Source organism: Scomber scombrus, chromosome 2 (genome assembly GCF_963691925.1).
Source record: "Scomber scombrus chromosome 2, fScoSco1.1, whole genome shotgun sequence".
Lineage (NCBI taxonomy): Eukaryota > Metazoa > Chordata > Actinopteri > Scombriformes > Scombridae > Scomber > Scomber scombrus.
In genome coordinates this window covers 15,090,271-15,113,320 of record NC_084971.1, presented here as the reverse complement: position 1 = coordinate 15,113,320, position 23,050 = coordinate 15,090,271, and the positions used below count along the sequence as shown (strand labels likewise).

Genomic DNA, 23,050 nt, shown 5'->3' with positions numbered 1-23,050 from the left:
ACAGAATACATTTTATATGCGGTCAATAAAAAAAATAAAAAATAAAAACCCTACTGTGTCAATGGAAGACATATGTGAAGGAGAGGGGAGTAGGTTTTTTAACATGTTATTCTGATTGAAACAGACCATCCCTCAATCAAAGCCTAATTTTCCCCTGTATGCAAAATATGTTCCTCATCATCCCACTGACCGATGTAATTATACGATGGTGGATGTTCTGATTTAAATGTGAGGGCCTGAATTCAATCCATCAGTCACAGGACCAACGCCAACCTGCTCAAGCTTGATTTTATTAAGTTTAGATGGTTCTCTGAGGAGGAGTAATCAGGAGCAGGGTTCATTATTTGGCATGGAAGTCATGTGCAGTTATCATTGTTGTTCAATGTATAGACTTCACATCAAGAGGGGATCTTACAGAGATCACTAAAATAAAGTTGAGAAAGGCTTCTCAAATCAGCACTCGGACAGAAGACAGCTGATTAAACTCTACATAGAGTTATCATCATAGAGTGACATTTGCTATCTGGATTGTCAAGTGTTTTCAAAGACCACCCACAGTGCTGTATTTCGTGGTCTTTTCAAATCTTGCCATCACCTACTTAAGTTGATCTCATGCATCGTTCTGTCAAATATGCTTCAAACAGTTAAAGATGCAAACAAGAGCTGCTTGAAACATATTCTGGAGTTTACACTCTTACTCAATGAGGGGTGAAGTTATAAATTTCGGCGTGTAAATGTAGCCACCGGGCACAGCTCACTCTGCAGTGGATAAGCCTCTGCTCTCTTTTGCTCGTAATAGCCTTCTATGGAAATGAGCTGCTATCGGGGAGGATTGTATTACGCATATAAAAGCAAGCTCTTGTGCTCCTCGACCTGCCTGCACTCCTACAGCTCTCACTCTCTTCCAAAAGTCACACGGCAAAAGGCTCTCTTTGAGTTCAATAAATAACCAAACTTCTTAATTGCTGTCACTTCGGTGCAGCGCTCATGCTGCTTGAGGAGCAGACAGAAATTAGTTCTGCGGTTTGAGTTTCATTGAATTATGTTGAGTTATGATGTGGTAAACCTGAGAGATTTTGGCAAGGGCAAGACTTGTGACAGCACATAAAGGTGTTTGACATGAAGGGAAAAAGCTGTGTGTGGTAACTTTAATTTCATTAAAAGAGAGAGAGAGAGAGAGAGAGAGAGAGAGAGAGAGAGAGAGAGAGAGAGAGAGAGAGAGAGAGAGAGAGAGAGAGAGAGAGCATGCAATTTGATGACAAAAATCTTTAAAGTCTTCATCTGTAACTTTCCAAATATAGTTTGCAAAAATGTTTTAATTGGCAAAAGAAACAGTTCATGCTTCGTATCATTTGTCAGCTTGGGGTAATTACCACAGATCCTTTATTGTAAGCCTGTTTTGATGTAACTGAATACCTCAGTAGAACTTGGACAGTGTTTGCTTATAATTACACAGAGCTAAAGAGGTGGGAGGTGCAAAAAAAACTCTGGCAAATTTCATGGATTAAATTGAACAAAACCGTTTGGGTAAGCTGACAATGTTATAAATGATGATGAAATGTGTTTATACTGAAGTCCGGTGAGAGGCAGCAGTGAACATGAAGGAGTCTGGTGTGGGTGAGATGATTTAATATTCACTAGTTTGAGAGCTCTGATGAAATGAGTATAAAGCATTACTCCACTCCTGCTATGAGCCCATGAGACTATCATTATCTTATAATGATAACATTATTATAGATCTTATCATTTAAATGTTGTGAGATTCCAGTTGGGGTGTACTGAGCTGATGTAATACACTGATACTGTATGACACTAAACTGTGCACGTGTGTGCTGATGTTGAGTGATGAAAATTACATTAATAATGATTATATTAATAATAAGAGCAGCAACAACATTATTATTTGTCTTTATCTGTTTTAATTTAAGCTGTTTTGATGAATCATTTGGTGGATAAAATGTCAGAAAATACTGAAAAATGCCCATCGCAATTTTCTCAGAGCAGTCATAAAACTGTTGGTTTTGCACCACAGTCTAAATTACAACGATATCTAATTAATATCACATATAACATGACAGAGAAACAAATTATCACATTTGAGACGAAACCTGCACAGTATGCCTTTAACTAATTCATTACTTAAATGCAACTGTCATTTGAAAATTGTTTCAGTTCTTAAAATGACAATGGAATTGAGGTTCATTAGCCTTTTGGGTGTTGAGAAACCAAAATATCCAGTGACTCTTAACAAAGTGCGATATTGTCAATTCTTTGTGTGACTGAAACACATACAGCACATGGCCAAACATCAACAGCAAGAGCTCCAGGCAGAGTCAGAAAAAGATGAGAAAAGTGACCTGAACAGAAGCAGAATCCATGCATAGACGACAGAGGAAAAAGAAGGAGGCAGACTTTCTGTCAGGCTCCAAATCGGTGGCGCTCCTTATCAAAAAGACCTTGAATACAAAACCAGTCCCACATATCCAGATGCACATACACGATCAGTTTACCCTTTATGCCAGGTCCATACCAAGTGCTTTTTCACAGCTTTTGTTTTTTTTTTTGGTTCAATTTGGTTCATCTGCTTCAGAATGGGAACTAAAACCAACCATTAACTGATGTGTTCTCTTAGATCTGGTGACCCAGATGTTGACTGCTTACTTCCAACACTTTCTTTTTAGAGCACATTGAGAAACTCATCAGAGTAACAAATACAAAACTAATGAAAACAGTCTGATATTATCTGAGATATACTGAACAAATTATTTGTTTTCTGATTAAAAATGCAAAGATCTTCTTCATCTAAAACAAAGGGAAAACTGTGGTAAGAATAATACAGTTAATTACCAACTCAAGTATGTTATAATTATTCACCAGGCATGGACATAAAAATCTAATAAATTTTAGCACACATCTTCCTGATTAGAAAAAAGCTATTACATCTTTATGTTTTAAATTAGGTTTTATGTAAGTAGACAAATGCAACATGCCTTAATACTGTGATGAAATGCCCAGCAGGACCTTGAAGCATCCAACTTTACCGTTATAAGGAACTAGCCCTCATGAAAGTGAGTTAAGGGATGCTGAAAGAATCAAGTCTTTGACACAAGAGAAGGGATGTAAAAACAACAAAAAAGAGGTTAAATCTCCACAATTAGCTCGCCTGGTAGACATAGCAGAGGATAGGGGTTAATGATACACAACGTCCTGTCGTGATGAATGTGTGTTTGCATTCCTGGGCGACAGGAGAATGGGCCCAAAGCCACGGAAGGTGTTAATGTCAGTTTAGGAATATCGCTCATGAGTGGCTGCAGGGGTGAACAAATGGATGTGTTGCTTATGAAAGCTTTGTTATGAATTTGTGTTCATGCAAAGGATGAAATGTGCTTGATATGATTGCTGCATGACAGCAATTTAATGAAGCTAAATGCAACCTCTGTGACGTCTTTTTTCGCATTAGTTTGACAGTGTTTTCATTACAGCAGCACTGAGCATGTCACCTTGGTAAATGCACTTTCTGCATGAAAAAGTTGCAAAAATAATTATATAATAAAATGATATAATAAAATACCAAATTATCAGCCATCAGTGTTCGTCTTGTTTGAACTGCCACGATATTCTTTTGCAGATGTTTTACTCCTCAAACATGCCTTATGTCAAACTGACTGATTGGTCAGTTTATTTATTTTCTTCCTGGTGAATGATGTGGGAAAACGCAGGCTTAAACTGTCAGCAGGCAGCTAATATTTCCCTGCAGACTTTCCTTTGGAAGTGTGCGCTCTGAAACATTTCTGTGTGTTCAAGCTGTTTCTATACGAAGCATCTCTGAGGTGTCTCTGGGCTTGTTTGTACAGGGATTCTGCTCCTGTTATCTTTCCCTGCAGCTATAGGAGAGGTGAAAAAACATACCATCTTTCTTTTCAATCACCCCCTCCCCTTCCTCCTCCTCCTCCTCCTCCTCCTCCTCCTCCTCCTCCTCCTCTCTTTCTTTGACCCTTATTAGCTACGGTGAGGGTTGATGGCAGGCGATTCATCCCAACACTGAGCAAGTGAGCACACCTGCATGGGGGTGTGTTCCTCTTGTCCTCCTCCTCTCTTCCTCTTCGTCTCACCCCCTTCACCATCCTCCTTCCTTCCCTCCAATCTTTCACTCTCTTGCCGCCTCTCTGAAACTGAGTTTTGCTTTGTCTTCGTTTCTTCTCTCTCTGTCCTACAGCCGTTTCCAGCGATCTTACTGAGCTCTCATTCGTCTTTGACCTGCACTGGGGATCACTTCACACCTCGGGTCTGTTTGTTTTGCTTGTCCTGTCATCCCCTCGCCCCCCTCTCAAATGAAGCTGAATAACTCAGTGTCAATGAGGGAACTCCCACCTCAACTCGCCCATACCACGACGACAAACTCCTCAATCCCAACAGACCCCCAACTCATCTCTGCTGACAGAGGGAGATGAGGGCGAGACAGGCTCAGGAATGTAAAGACTGCAGGCTTCCCCCCACTTCCTGTAATTTATCTAAAATTGTTCTATATCGGACTTCAATAATCTGACTGGTGCCTGGTAATGAGTAGATTCTGTAATGGTTAAAAGTTTATATTTATTTTGAAGAAATCATTTAATCCCACATTCATATAGAAGTGATAATGTGACGTGAAGGTTTCTTGTTATATAACCATGAACTGATTTATTTTATTGCAAACGCTTCTGTAAAACCTCACAGAAATGGAGGGCAATGTACCAATGTGAAAATACAGGGAAAAAAGCGCACTGTACCTTTGCAGGCTTTCCTGTGTGAGATGGGTTTGGACAGGTCTCGGTAGTAGCCCTCTTTGCAGTAGTGACAGTGGCGACCAGCGGTGTTGTGGCGACAGTTGAGGCAAACTCCTCCGCTCTTTCTCCCTGATAACTTGTACAGCTCCATGTTGAAGCGACATCTTCGAGCGTGAAGGTTGCAGTTGCAGGCTGTAGAAGGAAAAACAGGCAAAAAAATTAAAAAACAAATTCAAATGAGCAAAATCACTCTGTAAAAGGTTACAGCAGCATTTGTTTCAGTTAGAAAATGTGTTCAATAATTAAAAAATAGTGACCATAATATTGTGTTGGGTTGTAGCAAAATTTGGGAGCTTACAATTTAACAGTAAAGCAGATAACTAGTTACTGATTTGACCAAATCATTAAAAGCTATTTAGTAGTTTTGAGGAGAAAAGATGAACAGGTCACCATGTTAAGGGCAGTCTAAGAGTTTTTTTTTTTTTTTTTGTCTATTTTTTTTGGTAAATTTTTTTCCGCTATAATTGAATTACACTAACTGAAAAAAAAAAAAAAGATATAATCAATCTAAATCATTTATCTAAGTTCATTATCCTACTGTTGTTGGATTGTTCATTAATGAATCATGGTGGTTGAGTCCTGATGTCCTGATATACAAATATGATGAATTTGACAGAGAAAACACAATTGAAACAAGTCCATAATTTTTAGGACACCTGCCACAGGACAGTTTTTTAATTTTAAGTTTAACTTAGATGGTAGTTAACCATTTTACAAAAATACAATTTTGATGAGTAAAACGTTTTTCTATTGTCGTAGTTTAATATTGTCGAATCTTTTGTACATGTTTTTTTTTAAGTCAGAAATTTGACTAGGGGCGAGTTTGAACTGAGGTCAAGCAATGCATCCTGTTTCAATCTTTCTGTACCTTTCTCAAATTCTCTTTTTCTGTCTTACTCAAATACTTCTCCACTCCCCGCTCCCTTTTTCTTCCTCCAGCTCTCTTCCTCAAGGTCCTCTCTCTCTCCAGAGTCCATACTGTACTAAACAAAAAATGAACGCTGCCTGGTATTACCATTCCTCCATTCCCTGCAAATCCCTTCTGAGCATGTGCAAGACCCTTCACTGCTGCTTGGTTACTGATGAGTAGTACAGTTGCCAGCGCTGAGTTTAATTAGCCGGCTGATGTTTATTCATGACTCTCTGGCAGCATGAGTGAGGCAGATATGCCCAACTTCATTAAGACCAGCCGTCCGAGACACCGGTCCTCCACCACCACAGACACATTCATGCATTATTAACAGCGACACTTCTGATACAGTTTGTGGCTGTACTATGTGAGGGTGCATACTGTACTGTGTGTAATGTGTGTGTGCTCAGGGAAATGGGGGTTATCAGGGTCCAACTGGGGTCCCCTGGTTGGCTCATCTGCTTTTCTGCCCCACCTCTTCACACAGCACTTCTTCGTTTTATCATCTGCCCATCATAATGGAGGGAGGGAGCTGTCATGTTCCTCAAAACAACCTGGATAGAGTGTTCATTACTGGTGTGCGTATGTGTGACTAACTATGTTTTCTCTATGTGTGTGTGTGTGTGTGTGTTGTAGTAAATCTGAGACTCCTTTCCACTCCAAGGACCTAATTACTATATCCTTTTTTATAAAACACACAACACACCACACATACAAATACACACATACACACACTAACTAGCAGCTCTGTGCCTTATCAGTAGTGACTTGGTTTTCTTATCGTTTGGTCTTTCCTGCAGGACAGCAGGGGTTTAATTAGTGGTATGTCTATCTGCTTGTTCTCCTTGCAGGATGTAATGACTCTTATTCACCCGTGAGCAAAGAAGACATTTTTAAAGTCTTTGAGACGACTAGCTGACAGGATTTAAAGCAACACAAAAATGCCAGTTTTTACTATGTAGTTTGGCAACTGTGTGTATTAATGACTGATTGAAATAAGTATTTTAATTATTTTTGTGACATGAATAGTGTCATGTTGTGCAATAACTTTGTTAATGTTAAAGTCCCGTATTCAAAATATGTGTAACAGTAAACATTTTAATCAGTTAAATGTAGTTCAGTATAATCAGACTCAGAGTGTTTACTACTGTCGAAGGAAATTCAGCTTCATGTTAAGTGAATAAATATAAAGTGAATGAACGTGATGTTTCTTAAATAATGCTCATCAGCAGGTGGTAGTGCTCATGGGAAATGCAATCTTCATTTCAAGAAACCACTTTTGTCCATATGTATGTAGAACTTTTTAATGAAGGCAGGGGCCACCAAAATTGACACAAAATTATAGTTCTTTGTAGTTGCCTTAAGTTGCATTTTCTGTGAAAGAGATGAGATGCATTTCACCACAAGTTAAATTGGGGTTAAAAATGAGTATACCTATATGACTTTTTTTTATTTTATCAGATTGACTCAGATTCGATGTTTTCATTGTTTTCATAAGCTACATTTACACCTGCACATGACTCACGCTGTTAGCATTTCAGAGAGAGCAGCAGCTTCTTTGCTTCCTGGTTACACTGGAAAACCCCTCGGCCCAGTGATAGCCACAACATTTATCATGCCTCCGTAAATGTTCATTCATTTATAGACCCTGTTTAACTAAAATAACATGAGTTTTAGCTGCTGAGATCCTACCATAACACAATGGATTAAATTCAGCTCTGAAATGATCTGTGTCACTGAGTTGAAAAACTTGAGCTGGCTGTCAATCCAATGCCAAGGGGCCCTTCTATGTGATTCCAGCTCTGAGCCACAGCCGGTGAAAGCTATATCTCTGAGCCCGCCTGCAGGTAACAGGGATCACTGTGTAGAGGACTAAATCTGGTGGAGGATCAGTGCACAGCCTGAGACCTGCAGACATGTCTCTGTTACACTACAGAGATAGTTTCACATCCTCCATAAATGAAGACAGGGGAATTACCAGACAACACATCCCCCAGTGAGAATAATGCTGTTGTCCTGGAAGGCATGCTGGTTATTGTAAAGACAGTACACCAGCTGGATGTGAAGGTGTGGGGCCTGAAGACCACATTGTGTTTGAAGGTATCATGCTTCAAAAGATGTTATCAAAGATAATGGGGACGAGTGGGAAACACTTTATCTAAACTCGCTGACACTGGGCATGATGTAAGCTTTTTCACACAATACCCCCTACACCAAAAAATAAAAAAAATAAAAAAAATCTTTGGAAACAATGTGATTGTTGGCACAAATCCAAGTGTTTTATGAGCACAGACTGTTAAAAAAAATAAATGACATCGCCACAGCTTGTTAAAATTAAGGCATATTTAATTAAAACAATTGAAGATTTGTAAGTTGATATGAAATTTGTTTGGTGTGAACTTATCAGGCTTCCTGCAACATTATAAAACTGCTTCTCATTCAGACTTCTCACTATTATCCAATCATGTAGAGTTTCCTTTCGTGATTCTCTATCAAGCAAACAATCAACCTGTTTTATTAGATAACATTATACTGTCATTTCTCAACACTTCCTATCTGCAAGGTTTCTTTGCTACAGATTATTTGTTGTATCAGCATGAGATTAAGAAAAGTGGTGTAGGGGAACACATCAAATATTAGGTCAAAACTCCATTCAGTGATTACCATAAAGAGGTTTTTCAAAAGGAGATCATGTAGTATAGCCTCAATGTGTGTGATTTGGTTTAAGACATAGTTCAAAGATACTTGGGGAATTTTACTATTTTCCCACTTTCCCAGAGTCACAAACTAAAAATTCCTTAGAACAGAGTTTTTATGTATTTGGTATACTCTCAAGTTGTGTCAAACAGCAATAGTAGTCAATCTTGGCAGTTGTTGAGTATTTATTGGATCAAATAACATAATCATGCCCCCACAGGCATCCAGGAATTGAGCAAAACCAAGCTAGTAAACTAGACCCTTTTCCAAGCCTTGTCTGAGGGGAGGCCCATAGTTTCCCATGCCATAAAAGAAATGACATCAATAAATATTTTTAGGTTAGTGGTATTCAGTTTTGTAATATGGCCTTATTTTCATGATCACCCTGATACCAATCACTCTCAAATATAATGAGTTTAATTGTTGAATTGCATGTAGGGTAACAAAGCTCTGTAAACATAATGTCACAGTAAAAAAGCAGGTAAGAAAAAGACAATTTTTCTCTCAAATAAAATCTCAAAATAAGCACAATAAATTGTTTTTGTTTCATCCAATTTGAATGTAAGTTTCTAATTTTCAGTTCTTGCCCTCCATCTGTACTGTGAAAACATCTTTGACAAGCCAGGCGGAACACACTCACTTCTGGCAAGAAATGTCATGCCACATGAAAAGTGGGTCAAAAGACTGATTCAGTGCGTGTTTTAATCAAAACGACTCGGCTTATCAGCAGCGACTGCACGTTTAAACAGAACCACATCTTCCCTGTCATTGTAAAAAGCTTGATACAGAGAGTTTTATTACAACTCCTGCATCCTAAAATAAAACAGCTGTAGCTTATTTTCTCTTAAAGGTAGAGCAAAATGCAACTGGACTACAGTGACATAAAGCAGTCTCTCAGAAGCAAGTGGTGAGATCATTCCCGGTAATTTCTTACATCTAAAAACTGAGATAAAAATAGTGCAGAGTGTTTAGTTAAAACAAGTTTATGTAAAATTACAGAGAACGAAATCTGGCAAACAAACAAACAAAAAATCTGCATAGCTAGAGGAAATAAAGGTGGAGGTGTCATTTTCTCCGTCACTTTCCGAAAAGAAAAAGCACATAACACTGCCAAATGATGGCAAAGAGGACCATTTCTATGTGCGCACACGGCCGGACACAAACACGCACGCACACACACACAGATACACACACACACACACACACACACACACACACACACACACACACACACACACACACACACACACACACACACACACACACACACACACACACACACACACACACACATATATATATTCCTCACACCTGCTCTTTACATCCTGCAGGATTCAGGGTGTCTGCCCATCAGTGGAGACACAAAAGCTGAGCTGCAGTTTATTTCACTCCAGCAATCTGCTCACACACCTTCACAGAAAACAAAGCTATTACTATTATTCACAACAACAAAAAACACACATTCACACACATGGACCAAGCGCACCACGTACAATTTGAAAATTTGCTCCTAGTTTCCTTCAATTCAACATTTTTTGTTTGTGTTAATATAAGAAAATAACTAAATCTGAGTAGGTTTATTGAATTATAACAAGCTCAATTTAAATTTTAATAATTAATGTTAACAAAGGCAAAATGTTCCTTATATGAAACTCTGAAATCTTTGGCCTGTTTTCAATCAATTTAACTGCTTCAGCCTGGATTAGTGAGTCAGTGGCCGGCTGTAATCGCCCCCAGGTGAGCAGTAAAATCAAGTGTGAACTGATACCTCTAAAACAAGTGTAATTGAATTAGCTGGATAAAGCTAAGCTTACCCAAAGCATTTCAACACCTCCTGTAATGTGGACCGCAACTGTCAGAAATGTCAACAAGCTGCATTTGAATCTTACAGCTGTTTGAAGATTTTAGCCACTGAAGGCAGAATTTAACAGGAAACTGATTTGTTTATCGGGTGTTGCTATTTCCCGCACATCCTAGAAAACATGGTGCTTCAGTGTGTTTTGGAAAGTTAGCTAATTAGTTTCTCTGAGTGGTTCCCAGCCTCTATCAATTGACCTCAGTCTCGTATAGCAACACAGAGGCAGCCTTCCCTCTGCTAATTAGAGGGAAAATTCAAGCTGCAGAGCTGGAGGTTGAGGTTAAGCTCATCGTACGTGCGATAAGCCTGGTAATTGAGCAATGTCGGTCACAGCCTCGATTTGTTCTAGAGACACTCAACCAAATGATCTCTGCCACTTTCACTCCAAATCTACATTCTGCATTTGTTGTAACTGCTGGATCTTAATTTTTCCTAATTATAAAGACACAAATAGTGAAAAGAAACCTTTATAAACTAGCAAGAAAAACTTTCTAACCACCTACACCGAGGCAATCATCAACAGTTTCATCAAACAGAAACTTCCCATCTATTTGTGCGGTCTGGGAAAGTCACTGGCCCCGACAAAGACTCATATTTCTCTCAGGAGATGTCAGCCTCCCCGCTGACAGCACCTCCACCTCTCACCCAAACAGGACGGGGATACCAAAACCCAACACCATCGCCTGTGAGCAAGGAGACTGGCAGGAGCTCTACTATTCTATTCCCCACTTTTAAACAAACACCAAGGGGAGTCTACACATGAACAGTTTACTTTTAATCCTGTGGGCGCCCCCAGAAGTAATCAGATTAACTTCTAAAAAACCTCTCAAGAGAGGATGAAAAAATATTGGGTGTCCTGTGCCTTTACTCTGTTTGGGACAGGGAGAAAGTTTTAAAGTGGTATATGTTCACCAGGACTTATTTCTGTAAATGTTTTTATAAACCGCGCCCCAAAATATGTGGAACAACTTAATACTCCCTCTGTATGGCATGGTGCATTAAATTAGATCATAGCAGTCGGTAAAGCATCCCTGTTTCTTTCTCCCTCATTGTAGTTGGATCCAGAGGACCCCGGTAAGCTGCCCTCTGGCCTGTTAACCTGCAGCAGCCTGCTTCCTGCTCTCTCTCTCTCTCCCTCTGGGGGTCGATGGGGAAACATAACACACATGCCAGGAGTGTTTGGAAGGGATTTGCTGCTTGTCAGAGCCAAACTCAGAATCAGATGTGTGTCCAACACACATAGATTCATTTCAGAGATCCAGGGTGAGAGCATATGATGTGTAACTGCACGATCATGATGCGAACATCATGATGACAATTCATTATAGTTTGTTTGTTTGTCACAGATTAAATGAATAATAGTGTCAAATAATTGAGCTGCTTTTTGCTTGCTGCTGCTTATACTACATGTTTATCAATCAATGACATGATTTATTTTCAAATGTTTAAGTTTTTGTTTATTTTAAAAGCAAAGTTGTTTTTATAGCACCGTTCAACAACAAGACAATTAAAATGATTAAATAAAACATAAAAAAGCCTTAAAACAAGATATATATGTATTTATACAAATTTAGCTAGGAATTAAATGCTTACTTTAATCAGGCCGCATGACAAAATCCAGCATCATTCAAAACTGTTAAAACAATGATAGTCATAGATTCATGCTTACTGTAATAAAAATGTATTGCCTGTTTTCAATGCTGTATAAGAATGAATGGTGGTAAAGGAGCTCAGATATTTCCAGCTATGCTGACTATAAACAGAAAGCAGCAGGAAAGATTGCAATGATCTTTCAACAATTGGCCAGATGTGCCAAAAAAAACAACACTGGTTTTATCATTAAATGTCTGGATGTCTTCTTGAGCGCAGACATCACAAACAATCATTTCTCAGCTGGGTTAAATCCACGTCGTTATTTTCTTGGGGCAGAGTGATGTAAAAATTTGATCTTGGTGACAGGTGAGTCTTGTAGTGCCTTGCATTATAGACTGGTGTTGGACCAACGATGGAATTTTTACATGAAGAAATAATCACCTATTGCTGATAATGACTGTTTCTCCCAAAACAAATGAGGTATTACTCATTTTTAAAATAGCCTCCATAATAACAGTTGAACCACAACAGAATGATGTGATATTCCAGAAATATTTATTTTCACTCCACAACCAAGACGTGCAGTATATTCTGCTCTGTCACACATCAACTGATAAATCTGTTTCAGATTTAATTGCATCCTGTCTCCAAGATCCGTGTCCAATTCTTTATTTAGCCTTTTATGTATTAGAACAATATTCCCTTTTATTTTGAGTTTGTTGATCCAGACACTGGCATGAAAAAGGCAGGAATTTCCAAATAGAATGAGAGCTAATTGAGTCGGGATCTAGATGATAGATGAACTGCTCACTTGAATGTTTTTTTGTTTGCTTTTTTGCTTTGATGCTCTCTTTAGATACAATTATGGCTTTATATGAGGATCATTTAGCATTATCTGCTCAATTAAACAAATACGTCATTTTTTATTATGTGTTGCCACAATTGGTTTAACTTCTGTACAAAAGGATAAACACATGTCTTTACAGTTTAATAAACTGTAAATTATCTTCATAAAAATAGCAAGTGCATGTTTTTCCCCATCAAGATGCAATCAGCTCCTCTTTATATAATGATGTCATGTTTTCACCACACATTTCTTATTTTGGCTCACAGTAAAAATGTCCATATGATCTGAACAAAAAAGAGAAACAGGATTTAATTAAACAAATAACACTATAACATGCTTGAAAAACTAGTAACAATTTTAATGTAAATGTCCAAGTTTTCAAAGGGTTTTGCAAGATCTGCAAATGTCGGAAATTAGGATAAATAGAAAACCAAACTCAAAACTGACAAAGAAAGCCACCACTCTTAATTACGGCAATATGAACAGATATACATTTTTTGAAATCCACCAACAAACAGTAAGGTATCTATTCTAAAGGGTAAACAAAACATCCTTCATAGAATGAAGTAGCCCTTTCAGGTTTCTAATCTATTCTTAAGCAACAATTAGCCGACAATTTAATTTTCATCCTCTAATTTTTTGCTTCAATATCGTGCTGCTAATATCACACAAAGTAAATGAGTGAGAGTTTCAGTGAAATTCACAACGCAAACAGAGAAGAGATGGGAAGAAAATAACTGGTGTTGTGGAGGATGTGTGAAGTGTGTGGTGGGTTGGGGGTCAACACTTCTTGGCGTGTGTATTGGGGAGCACCCTGGGAATGCGGTGAAACTCTGGGGTGAAGGAGCAAGGGAGCGGGCGAGTGGGAAGAGGAAAAGCAAAGAGGAGGATGAGGCGCCCACTGCAGAGATTATATCAGGCTAATTTAATTCCTTTATTGCAGCCAATTAGCTGCAGCACTTTAGCCCCCTGTGAGCCCTCTAGCCCTCTTTACTTGGTCTCTCATGACCCCAGCTAAACTCTGGATCTCAGCTGCTCCGAAAGAAGGCCATGTCTCACAGCTGCTGTATTTTTAATAAGCAGTTAGCCTCATAGATACTGCACCAAAGGTAAAAAAGAGACAGCAAGAAGGAGAAATACATCGAGAAAAGGAGAGAACAAGTGAACAAAAACAGCTGAGAAATAAAAGATGAGGTGGACAGAGGGAGAGAAAGAGATCAGTCTGCTGCCTTTTAAATCCTAGGCTTGGTTAATTCAGATCAAGTCATACAGAATATTCATCAGTCCTGCCGGGTTATCAAAGGCAGATTAAATATGCTGCGAGGACTGATTTCCAGTGGACGGATTCCATTTGCCTATACATGCTTGTTTGACCCTTTTTCATATCCGTCAAGCTGTTTATTTATTTCTCCTTTTCTTTATTTTATAATTTAACACTCACATTTTCTCATATTTCGTCAAATTATGCAATTCCCAATGCAGGCAGAGCCTACAGAGCACACTCTGTCAGTGGGTGATAAAATGTAGTCTGATTATCCGATGCATGCAATTAAAGAGCTGTGAGAACCGCTGTGCTTCAGTGCAAGCAGGGATCCCTCATGAAGCTATTAGCAATGAAGCGAAGGTTAATGTTAATCAGGATTTACAGTAGCCTGCAAAGTAAATACCAGCAGAACAGAGCTGAAACTACAGTATCTACTGTATAGAGCTCTTGGCACAAATATACAGTATTTAAAGTCCAAACTAATATAAAGACTGAGCCTACTGAATGTATAAAATATTACGTTTTAAGAGATACAGGAAAAGTTGTTTATTTTCACTCACTCACAATTTTTGTACTAACCACAAACCCAATTCCCCTGAACTAACTGAATAAGAGTGTACTGACAATTACAATTACTTCTTCATAAAAATTTCACTTTTTGTGCAGTCACTGCAAGAGAGTGCTTCTTTAGAAAGTTTTGCAGTATTAAAGCAGGATATTTAGGCCATGTATTCACACTAAAGAAAGCATTGTTTTATTAATATATGTTTTGGCCTACTGCATCATATATATTCAACTCATGACTCCAGATATTTTCAATCCAGAAAATATAGAATTGAAAATGTTGGTCTTATATTTCAATGTGATGAAGGAAAATGCTGTGATCTATTTTTGAGATTCTAAACTTGCTGGTAATTGATTGAGCTATTTACTGCTTACACTAGTTGGCACAAAGATGCTGTCTCTACTGGTCTGTGTAGATTAAAGAAAAATACCCGAAAGTAACATTTTCCTACTGTTTTTCTAAATCAATGAAGTCTGCAAACATTTAGAAATGACCACAAACACAAATGTAATGTGTTCCACATTAACAGCATTTCAACCGTACATTACATTCATGTGCACACGACCTTCCAGTCTGCAGCAGCCCCCAGCAGCAGGCCAGCCTGCTCCATGCAGGGCTTAATGGCCCATATATTCACTCTCTGTCTTCATGTGGGGGCTAATAAGGCCTTTCCTTTTTCAAGAGTCTAACTAGCCACACAGAGGCACAACAACAAAGAAAGGCCTAATGGCCTCCAATTTCCCGCATTAGTGCCCATTTAATGGCTGACCTGCCCTCTCGTTAGGCAGCGCAGCATGGGAGCACTTCTCAGCCTTGGTGCGTGCGTGCAGGAGCGCACACACACACACACTCCATCACCCTTCCACAGCCACACTGCCTTGGGCCCTTGCAACACTTCCACCCCACGCTGAGACCACATAATAGGCCAGTTTGTAAAAGGGCTGGCCTGTGATCAGTGGTGCTTCCATTTGCTGAGTAATCAAGGGTCTTTTGTCTGAGTGGTGTGCATACAGCAGTGTGTTTGTGAGAAGGTGTGCGTGCGTGCGTGCGTGCGTGCGTGCGTGCTTGTGTGTGTGTGTGTGTGCGTGCATGCATGTGAAAGAGAGCCTTGCATGAGAGAGAGAGAGAGGGAGGGAGAGAGATTCTGTCTGCCCATCTGTCTTTATTTGTGTGCCCATTGGTCCTAAAGTGTGTGTCTCCATGTGAGTGTTTGCGTGAGTAATTCTGAGATAAACTGGTGCTGCCTGGAAAAGATCTCATCCAATTCATGTCTATGGGAAAACACCAGCTGACATACAGTGCAGGAATAAAGGAAGCCCGGCTAGAGCGATGGAGGGGCTGATGAGCGTGCGTTGTCTGTATGTCAGCTATGCCATAAAAATGCCATGGGTGGAGGATGACATTGGCAGGTCCTATTCAGGGCTATAGCGGTGAAAGGCCCTTTAGGGTGAATAAAGATTCCTTAGGCCTGTCAGGTCCCCATAGCTCCCCACTGAACAATACCCACTAAGAGCAGCTGTCTTAATAGCGTGAGGGACTGACAGCTTTAGGAGCAATGTGATGCTCAGAGCAGCATCCATGCAAACTAAGACAACGCTTTGCTGTGTGATAACATAATACAACCTAATAGGATAGTACAGTTTTTGCCAGATTGTTTACACAGTGAATGCACTTTACACATTTCTATTACACATAATTATTTAAGGAACCTGAGCTGACAGCATTGGCAGAGCTGTATGACCCTGATGCTCAGAAACCTGATGTGTGAACGGATGTTGTGGCGCAAACGCTAAAGATCTTTCCTAAGCATGATGCTGATTGGAACTAACTGGGTTTACAGTTCCCGTAGCAGGAAGACCAAAAATCTCTGCTTTCACTTATGAGAGTGGTTGGGTGTTTATTGAAGAGCCATGAATGGGAATGGTGTATAAATATATTGCGTTTGACTGATCGAGCAATGTTTCCTTTTAAGAGTAAGGGTAGATTACTGAAACAAGTGCCTGACATTTTTTTTTTCTTCCATCAGTGTCTGATCTGATAATCACAGTGAGAACTATTTGAGGCTTCGCTCCTCCTTCTCCCTCTCAAGTAATAGCTGTAAATCAATTGTGCAATGGTTTTCAACCACAACGCTGCTCCCCGCCATCAACCTGGCTGTCAAAGCCAAGTATAACAAGGTTTCTCCCTAGTCTTCTCTCTCTATTGTTTCACATCCAGCCATTACCTAATCCAGTCTCCTCCATGTTTAACCACACACATCCACAAACACCACTCAGGCTTTCACTTAGAAAGAACGGGCAACGGAAACACACAAGACAGATTCCCCCTAAACAAGAGCTCTCCCTACTCATGTCAAACATCACCTCCAGTCTATTTACTCAGCGAGTTTGGTTTCTATGGGACTAGCAGATCCATAGTGTTGTGGGTTCACATAACTCCTGGCAGGCCCTCTTGTGTGTTGCTGGCCCGAGGCTGACAGGGATGGGCCGCTGCTGTCAGTGCTAGACAATAAGACAGAGCTTACACTGGGCTCACTCACACTCCTTCATAACCATGATTCATACTAATCCCACAGCCTCTGGAATTAAAGCAATCACTCTTCTCCAACAATGTTAACTAAAGATTTTAAACCGGTCGCATTATAACAGAATGCAGCTATCCAACGCTGATTGGCAGCTGTGAGCTGAGAAAATAAACAGTATTTGAAGATTAGATGATTAGAATATTAGAAGATTTAATTTGGCCCTTCAGGCAGGAAAAGGCAGAGAGTGTTTCCTCCTTCGCAATTCTCAGAAAGAAAGACACTGGGTGCCTTCATTCCAGTCACAACATATAGTTTATATTTTTCTTGTCTTGCTTTTTTGCTTTTAACATATTTGTTACCTAAAGCATGTGAAGAAGCGCCCTGTGGGAGAAGGCACTTCCTACCTAGCACTGGAAAGTGTCCCCATATTGGACTAACTCAGCTTTGAGGATAAGCAGATGAGTGTTGGATTAAGGATAACATAGGAATGCTCCCTTGGATTTCTGTCTAGTGGGAAAACATTTACGGTTTCCATTCCCTAATAAAATACACTTTGGATAAGCCAATCTAGATGTATGCTTCTCGGAAGTGTCTCAGATATGATGGAAATGACTGACACAGATGGACTGGATTGGAAAATGTTCTTCACCAATTCTTCACCAAGTTCACACAACTTAAAATTTAACAGTTCAAAACATCTGATATAGTGTATCCTGTGTAACATAGTGTAACAGTTCTGCACAAAAGAATAATACTTGAGGATGCTTGTAATCAGTGAGACACTGTGTTCCCTCCTCCCTGGGCAGTAAATGCTTCATTTAGGGTCTGCTCAACACAATTTTATTGTAGGCTCATTAGCAATCACAGCACCATGGCCAGGCTAAGCAGGTGGGAAACCTTTGACCTTCAGTCACACCCCCTAGATTCCTTTGTCAAGTCCCCATTACTAAGTTACCACTTCTCTGAGATGGGCCATGACCCTCCTCCTTCTTCTCCTTTCCCCTGTCCTCTGGGTAAAAACTGGTCATTCCCTACTGCAGATGTCATTAGTGCGTGGTACTTCAACCACTGAGACAAACTTCTCTATAATACCTGTTAGCCACGAAAAAGGCTTCAGTTGAGCAATCAAATGAAGAGGAGAGGGGAGGAGAGGAGAGTTGAGTTGAATCATCTCAAACACAAGCTGATCCAACAACAAGTGGGAATGGAGGAGTCGTGAGATGGAACGTAAAAGATATAAATCTTTACTAGATAGACCTGCTCCCCATCCCTCTGTGTCTTTCTCTCCTGATGAAACTCACACTAAATTAAGGTTCCACTACTTAGCTGCCTGACCTTTTGTAGCTATTTTTCCAACATGCCAATTACTATTAGCACTGTCAGGGAGATGGCTTGGCTTGTGACCAGCAAATACAGCAAATACAAGGGTTGTTTGTGAAAATGGCTGTTATACTGTCAGTATTTAATGGTGGTTTCACAGGTGCAGGATTTCTCCAAAATATCCTTTTAAATGACAGTATTCCAGTCAATACACAAAGGGCTCTTAACACACTTAAGCTTGCTAAAAGCTATAATTGATTCCCTTGCATACACATTTACACCAGAATATGTTTTAAATCCACATACTGCCTGAGAAAATGAGGGGCATTTAACCCAGTGCAGCTTATAAAATGGAGTGTGTACACCTACAATGTGGCGTAAGAAAAAATAACCTTCCCGGATGAATAAAGGTTAGAAAAATGACAAGCACAAAAGGTTGTACACTATAGGAGCAGTGCCTGTTTATCCCACTATATACTGAAAGCCAGAATGTTAACAGACTGTGAAGCTGGGCTGTCAAAGTGCACAATCAGGGGGACATTTAAACTGTCTCAGCCAAGACAAATCAGAACCCCAGGTCACCGATCATCTTCATACATATCACACTTCTTTACAGGATATGGCAGACTTCATGCAGACTGCAGCATGTGGAGGAATGATGAGGGAAGTGTAGCTGAAGAGGTTCTGTGTATGTGTGTGCTGGTGTGCGTGCACTGTACATTTTTGACTTCTTGCCACCAAGTCAAGCATAGTCTCCTATCCAGAGGAGGGAGGGAGCAGGAAGCTGCTGAAGGCCATGAATCTGAAACCCCACAGCACAGTTCCTTCACTGCTGTGACACATTTATTGTCCTCCTTTCATTTTCCCCTGCTCCTTATATTGTCCTCAGGTCTCATCCATTTTTAAGTCTGCACACTCTTAAACTTTCTCCTGAATTCCTCACCATCCTTCACTCTTAAAAAACACACACACACACACACACACACACACACACACACACACACACACACACACACACACACACACACACACACACACACACACACACACACACACACACACACACACACACACACACACACAGTATGTATGTTTGAGTGTGTGAGGGCAGGAGGAAATCATTTGTCCCTCCAGCAGCAATGTTTTCTCCACCCATGTTATGGGCTTTAAAGTCCGCTCAATCTACAGTAGATGCTTTGGGTCATTAATGGAGTGTGAATCAAAGCAGGCAAGGCTGCACTTGTGCCACAACTCAGGCACTTTTTCTTGGAAGAGGCAGCAGAGAGTGGAGCTGCATGTGGAGAGATTAGCTCACAAACTAACAGATTTAGCCAAGCTCTAGTTGAAAAGCTGATGTCAAAATACTAAAGGATACAGAATGAATGAACATGATGACCACATTATTGGTCCAGAAGAAACATGAGTAACAACTTGCAGCTTTGTGTTAACCGTTGATGGACAGGGAACACCTGCGAGTGACAAGATGAGCTCCACATATACTTACATGCTACAGGATATGATTAATGCTTGGTCATTAGCAATGATCAACAATTATTTTATAATCTCTCAGACTCACTACCACAGTACAGACTAATCATAAGCTTAACATAAATATAACCCTCATATGAAAATATGGGGAAACTGAGTGCATGCTCAGATAAGTGCTGGTGGGGGAAGAGGCCAAATAGTGAGGCACATTTCAAAGAGAAGGAGAGGATCAAAAGGATCAAAATGTGGCAAGAGTGTATTCATGCATATGCATCACTTTTATACAGCCTGTTGTCTTTGGGCTCTAAAAGAAGTCTGTGCTGTGTTTTTTAACCACAGCTACAGTATCATTAGTCATAATCCAAGTCCATCAGGGATGTTATGCTATAAATGCAAATCACACACAGTGTTGGTTTCCTCCTGCTCAACTGACTTGTTAACCTTTAATGCCACCAATGATGTTATGTCCAGCATCAACCCCCTTAAATTATTACTGTAAATTGCTGTCACAAGATGACAGTTTGAAGTATGTGTATGATCCATCAATTGTATACATACACAAAGGATGGACAACAAAGGACGTCTGCTTCTCATTCCAGCAATGAATATTAAATAACCTGTAACATGAATGTAAAAAATATGTGATATAATACAAAATGAAAGATGTAAAGACAATATTAAACTCTGATGTTATTGGTTAAAATATCTGAGAATGAATAATTCAGATTCAATTAATAATAATTATGCCAGTGAGGAGAAATTGTAACCATTTTAATATAATGTACATTTAACTGCATAAACAACAGCAAAAACAATGCTATAAATACATACAGTGTGAACTCTGTATTAAATATTTTATCAGTTAAGTAAAAACAAAACAGTATAAAACACATAAATTACATGACATGCATGTGTTTTAGAATTGCACTTTGATATTTAAGTCAAACTATTTGGCAGTGCCTTGTTAGTTTGTCATGATAAATTTGTCCTTATTTACTAAAACATACATGTAACAACTTCAGGTCAACTTATATTATAATTTGAGCAGTTTCCTTGGAGAATGAGAGTCAGCATGTAACTCTGAGGGGATGATTTATAAGTATAAAAATAGAAGTCATCCTGCTGCAGTCACAGCAGACGGGTATTTGTGTATGAAGACTTCAGTGTGGCAGCTGGTTTGGTCCAAGCCGATTGTTTCTGACACTGATGGAGCAGAGATGTTTTTACTGTACTGGCTCCAGAACCACATTTACTGCACTCCTCTGCTGTGGCATAGTGCTTACTGCACAGTGGGAATTAAATCCTCAAGCACAGACACTGTCACACGTATACACACTGCATATATACATATACACATTTACAGTGCTCTAATTGCAATGTTGGAACAGTAGTCCTTCATAGGATTTTTTTTTTTAAAGAGGAAACTGTTTTCTAGCAAAAATCGCAGCACTTCATATCTTTTGTAACCAAATGTGACACTTCTGACTCAGGCAGGAAGGATACAGTTCAGGAAGTAGAGACGGAGTAAAAAGAGACCCCTCTGATCCAGAAACCCAAAACCTTATTGTAATTTAGTCATTGGTAGAAAGCAATTAGTGAGAGGAGGACTGGGCTTTGCCAGAGCAAACAAACGGCTGACACATGCTGAGAGTAAATTCTGCGTATTGCAACAAAAGCACAATTTTGCTGCATCAGTAATGTGACAATAGACAATGATTATTGTGTTTAAGGAAAGAGCAAGTGCAAGCTGAAACTTGAGAGAGAAAGAACAAAGAAAGTTTTATCTCGGTGGAAAGGAAAGCAAGCATTAACAGCATTTTCTGAATGGAGATGTTGCAACACCTGTCTAACAGGGAGGAAAGTGAGATTTATTGATGCCCCCTCCCACACAGAAGATTAAAGGAAGGACGGGAAATGCCTCTTTATTTGTCTCATGCTTTATTTCATTATATTTACATTAAATTACATTGTTTACACTGACAATATATTATATTAAATAAAGATTTTATTCAGATAAGCCAAGAGTTCAAACTTTTTTAAAAAGGCTATAGCAGCCAGATGTTGTAGAGTTACAATACTCATGATGGTAACTTTTTAGGTAAAATGTTGTTGATTACTTTCTGAAGGTGACACAATGTAGAATGAAAAAGTTGTGTGGCTAACGTGACCAAATATGAAGATATTCAATCAAGATGAAATATCCAAAGTTACACCTGCCTGATACACACTGCTGAGGCCAAATAAACAAACTACATGCAAGAGTAACCAAATATTCACAGACAGAGACTGAATATGCCACTGAATGGACGATTAAAAAAAAAATAAAAAAACCCCAGACCAAACTCAATGCTTTCCACAATAGCTGTGTGTAGCAACTATTTCATCAATATTGTTAATTGATAGTAAAAATAAAATCGGTTTCCTAAAAGATGGGGGCATGTCCAAGAAAGTATGAGAACCACTGGGTTTAGGAGTGGGGCTGAGGTTGATAAAAAGGCATTAAAAACATAAATTGGGACAGTAAGACCTCTGCACCCAATCTCTGCCTCGCTACAGGGAACTCTACTTACTGTATTGTTACTAAAGTATTGTCACTGAACATCAATCACGAGGTACAGAATCATCCAATATGGGTGTAATTCCTGGGGATACTGGACTTGAAGAGGAGGATTTCAAAAAGGCTAACAGATTATCAGTTTAAGGGTGAAAAAAGGCTCATAGTATTTCCTGCATTTCCAAAATACTATGACTATTGTGAGCTCACTAGTTGATGAACACACTGCTTTCCAGTGCAATGTAAGTGGTTGTGTAATTCATGTCAAGAATAATATCACCCCAGTGTGTTATTGATTCTGTAGATATTCCTTTATATTTGCTCTGGCAGGAGATTGACTCTCAGCTACAGGATGATTGCTCTGCTCGGTGGGCCAGGAAAATTGACTATAATTATCAAATAGGCCACTTAATCTAATGAAAATGACTTCAGAAAATATTTTCACCCCTTAGCACAGCTTTATAAATCTTAACATCTTGCAGCTGATTTATGTAGCAGTGAAAACCCAACAGAGGGTTGCTCCACAGCATTCGATATGGATCAAGTTGACCGCGTCAAAATTTATCACATTTTTATGGTTACATATTTTTAAGAACACTTTTTT

At 39.4% G+C, this 23,050-nt stretch overlaps 1 protein-coding gene across 1 annotated transcript in view; it reads right to left on the bottom strand.

Moving 5' to 3' along the window:
• Positions 1-23,050, bottom strand: part of ntn1a (netrin 1a) — a 60,373-nt gene that overhangs the window by 21,216 nt on the left and 16,107 nt on the right. The window contains exon 3 of the mRNA XM_062428166.1: positions 4,770-4,958. Within this exon, the coding sequence (XP_062284150.1) occupies positions 4,770-4,958 (189 nt within the window). The remainder of the gene's footprint in view (positions 1-4,769; positions 4,959-23,050) is intronic.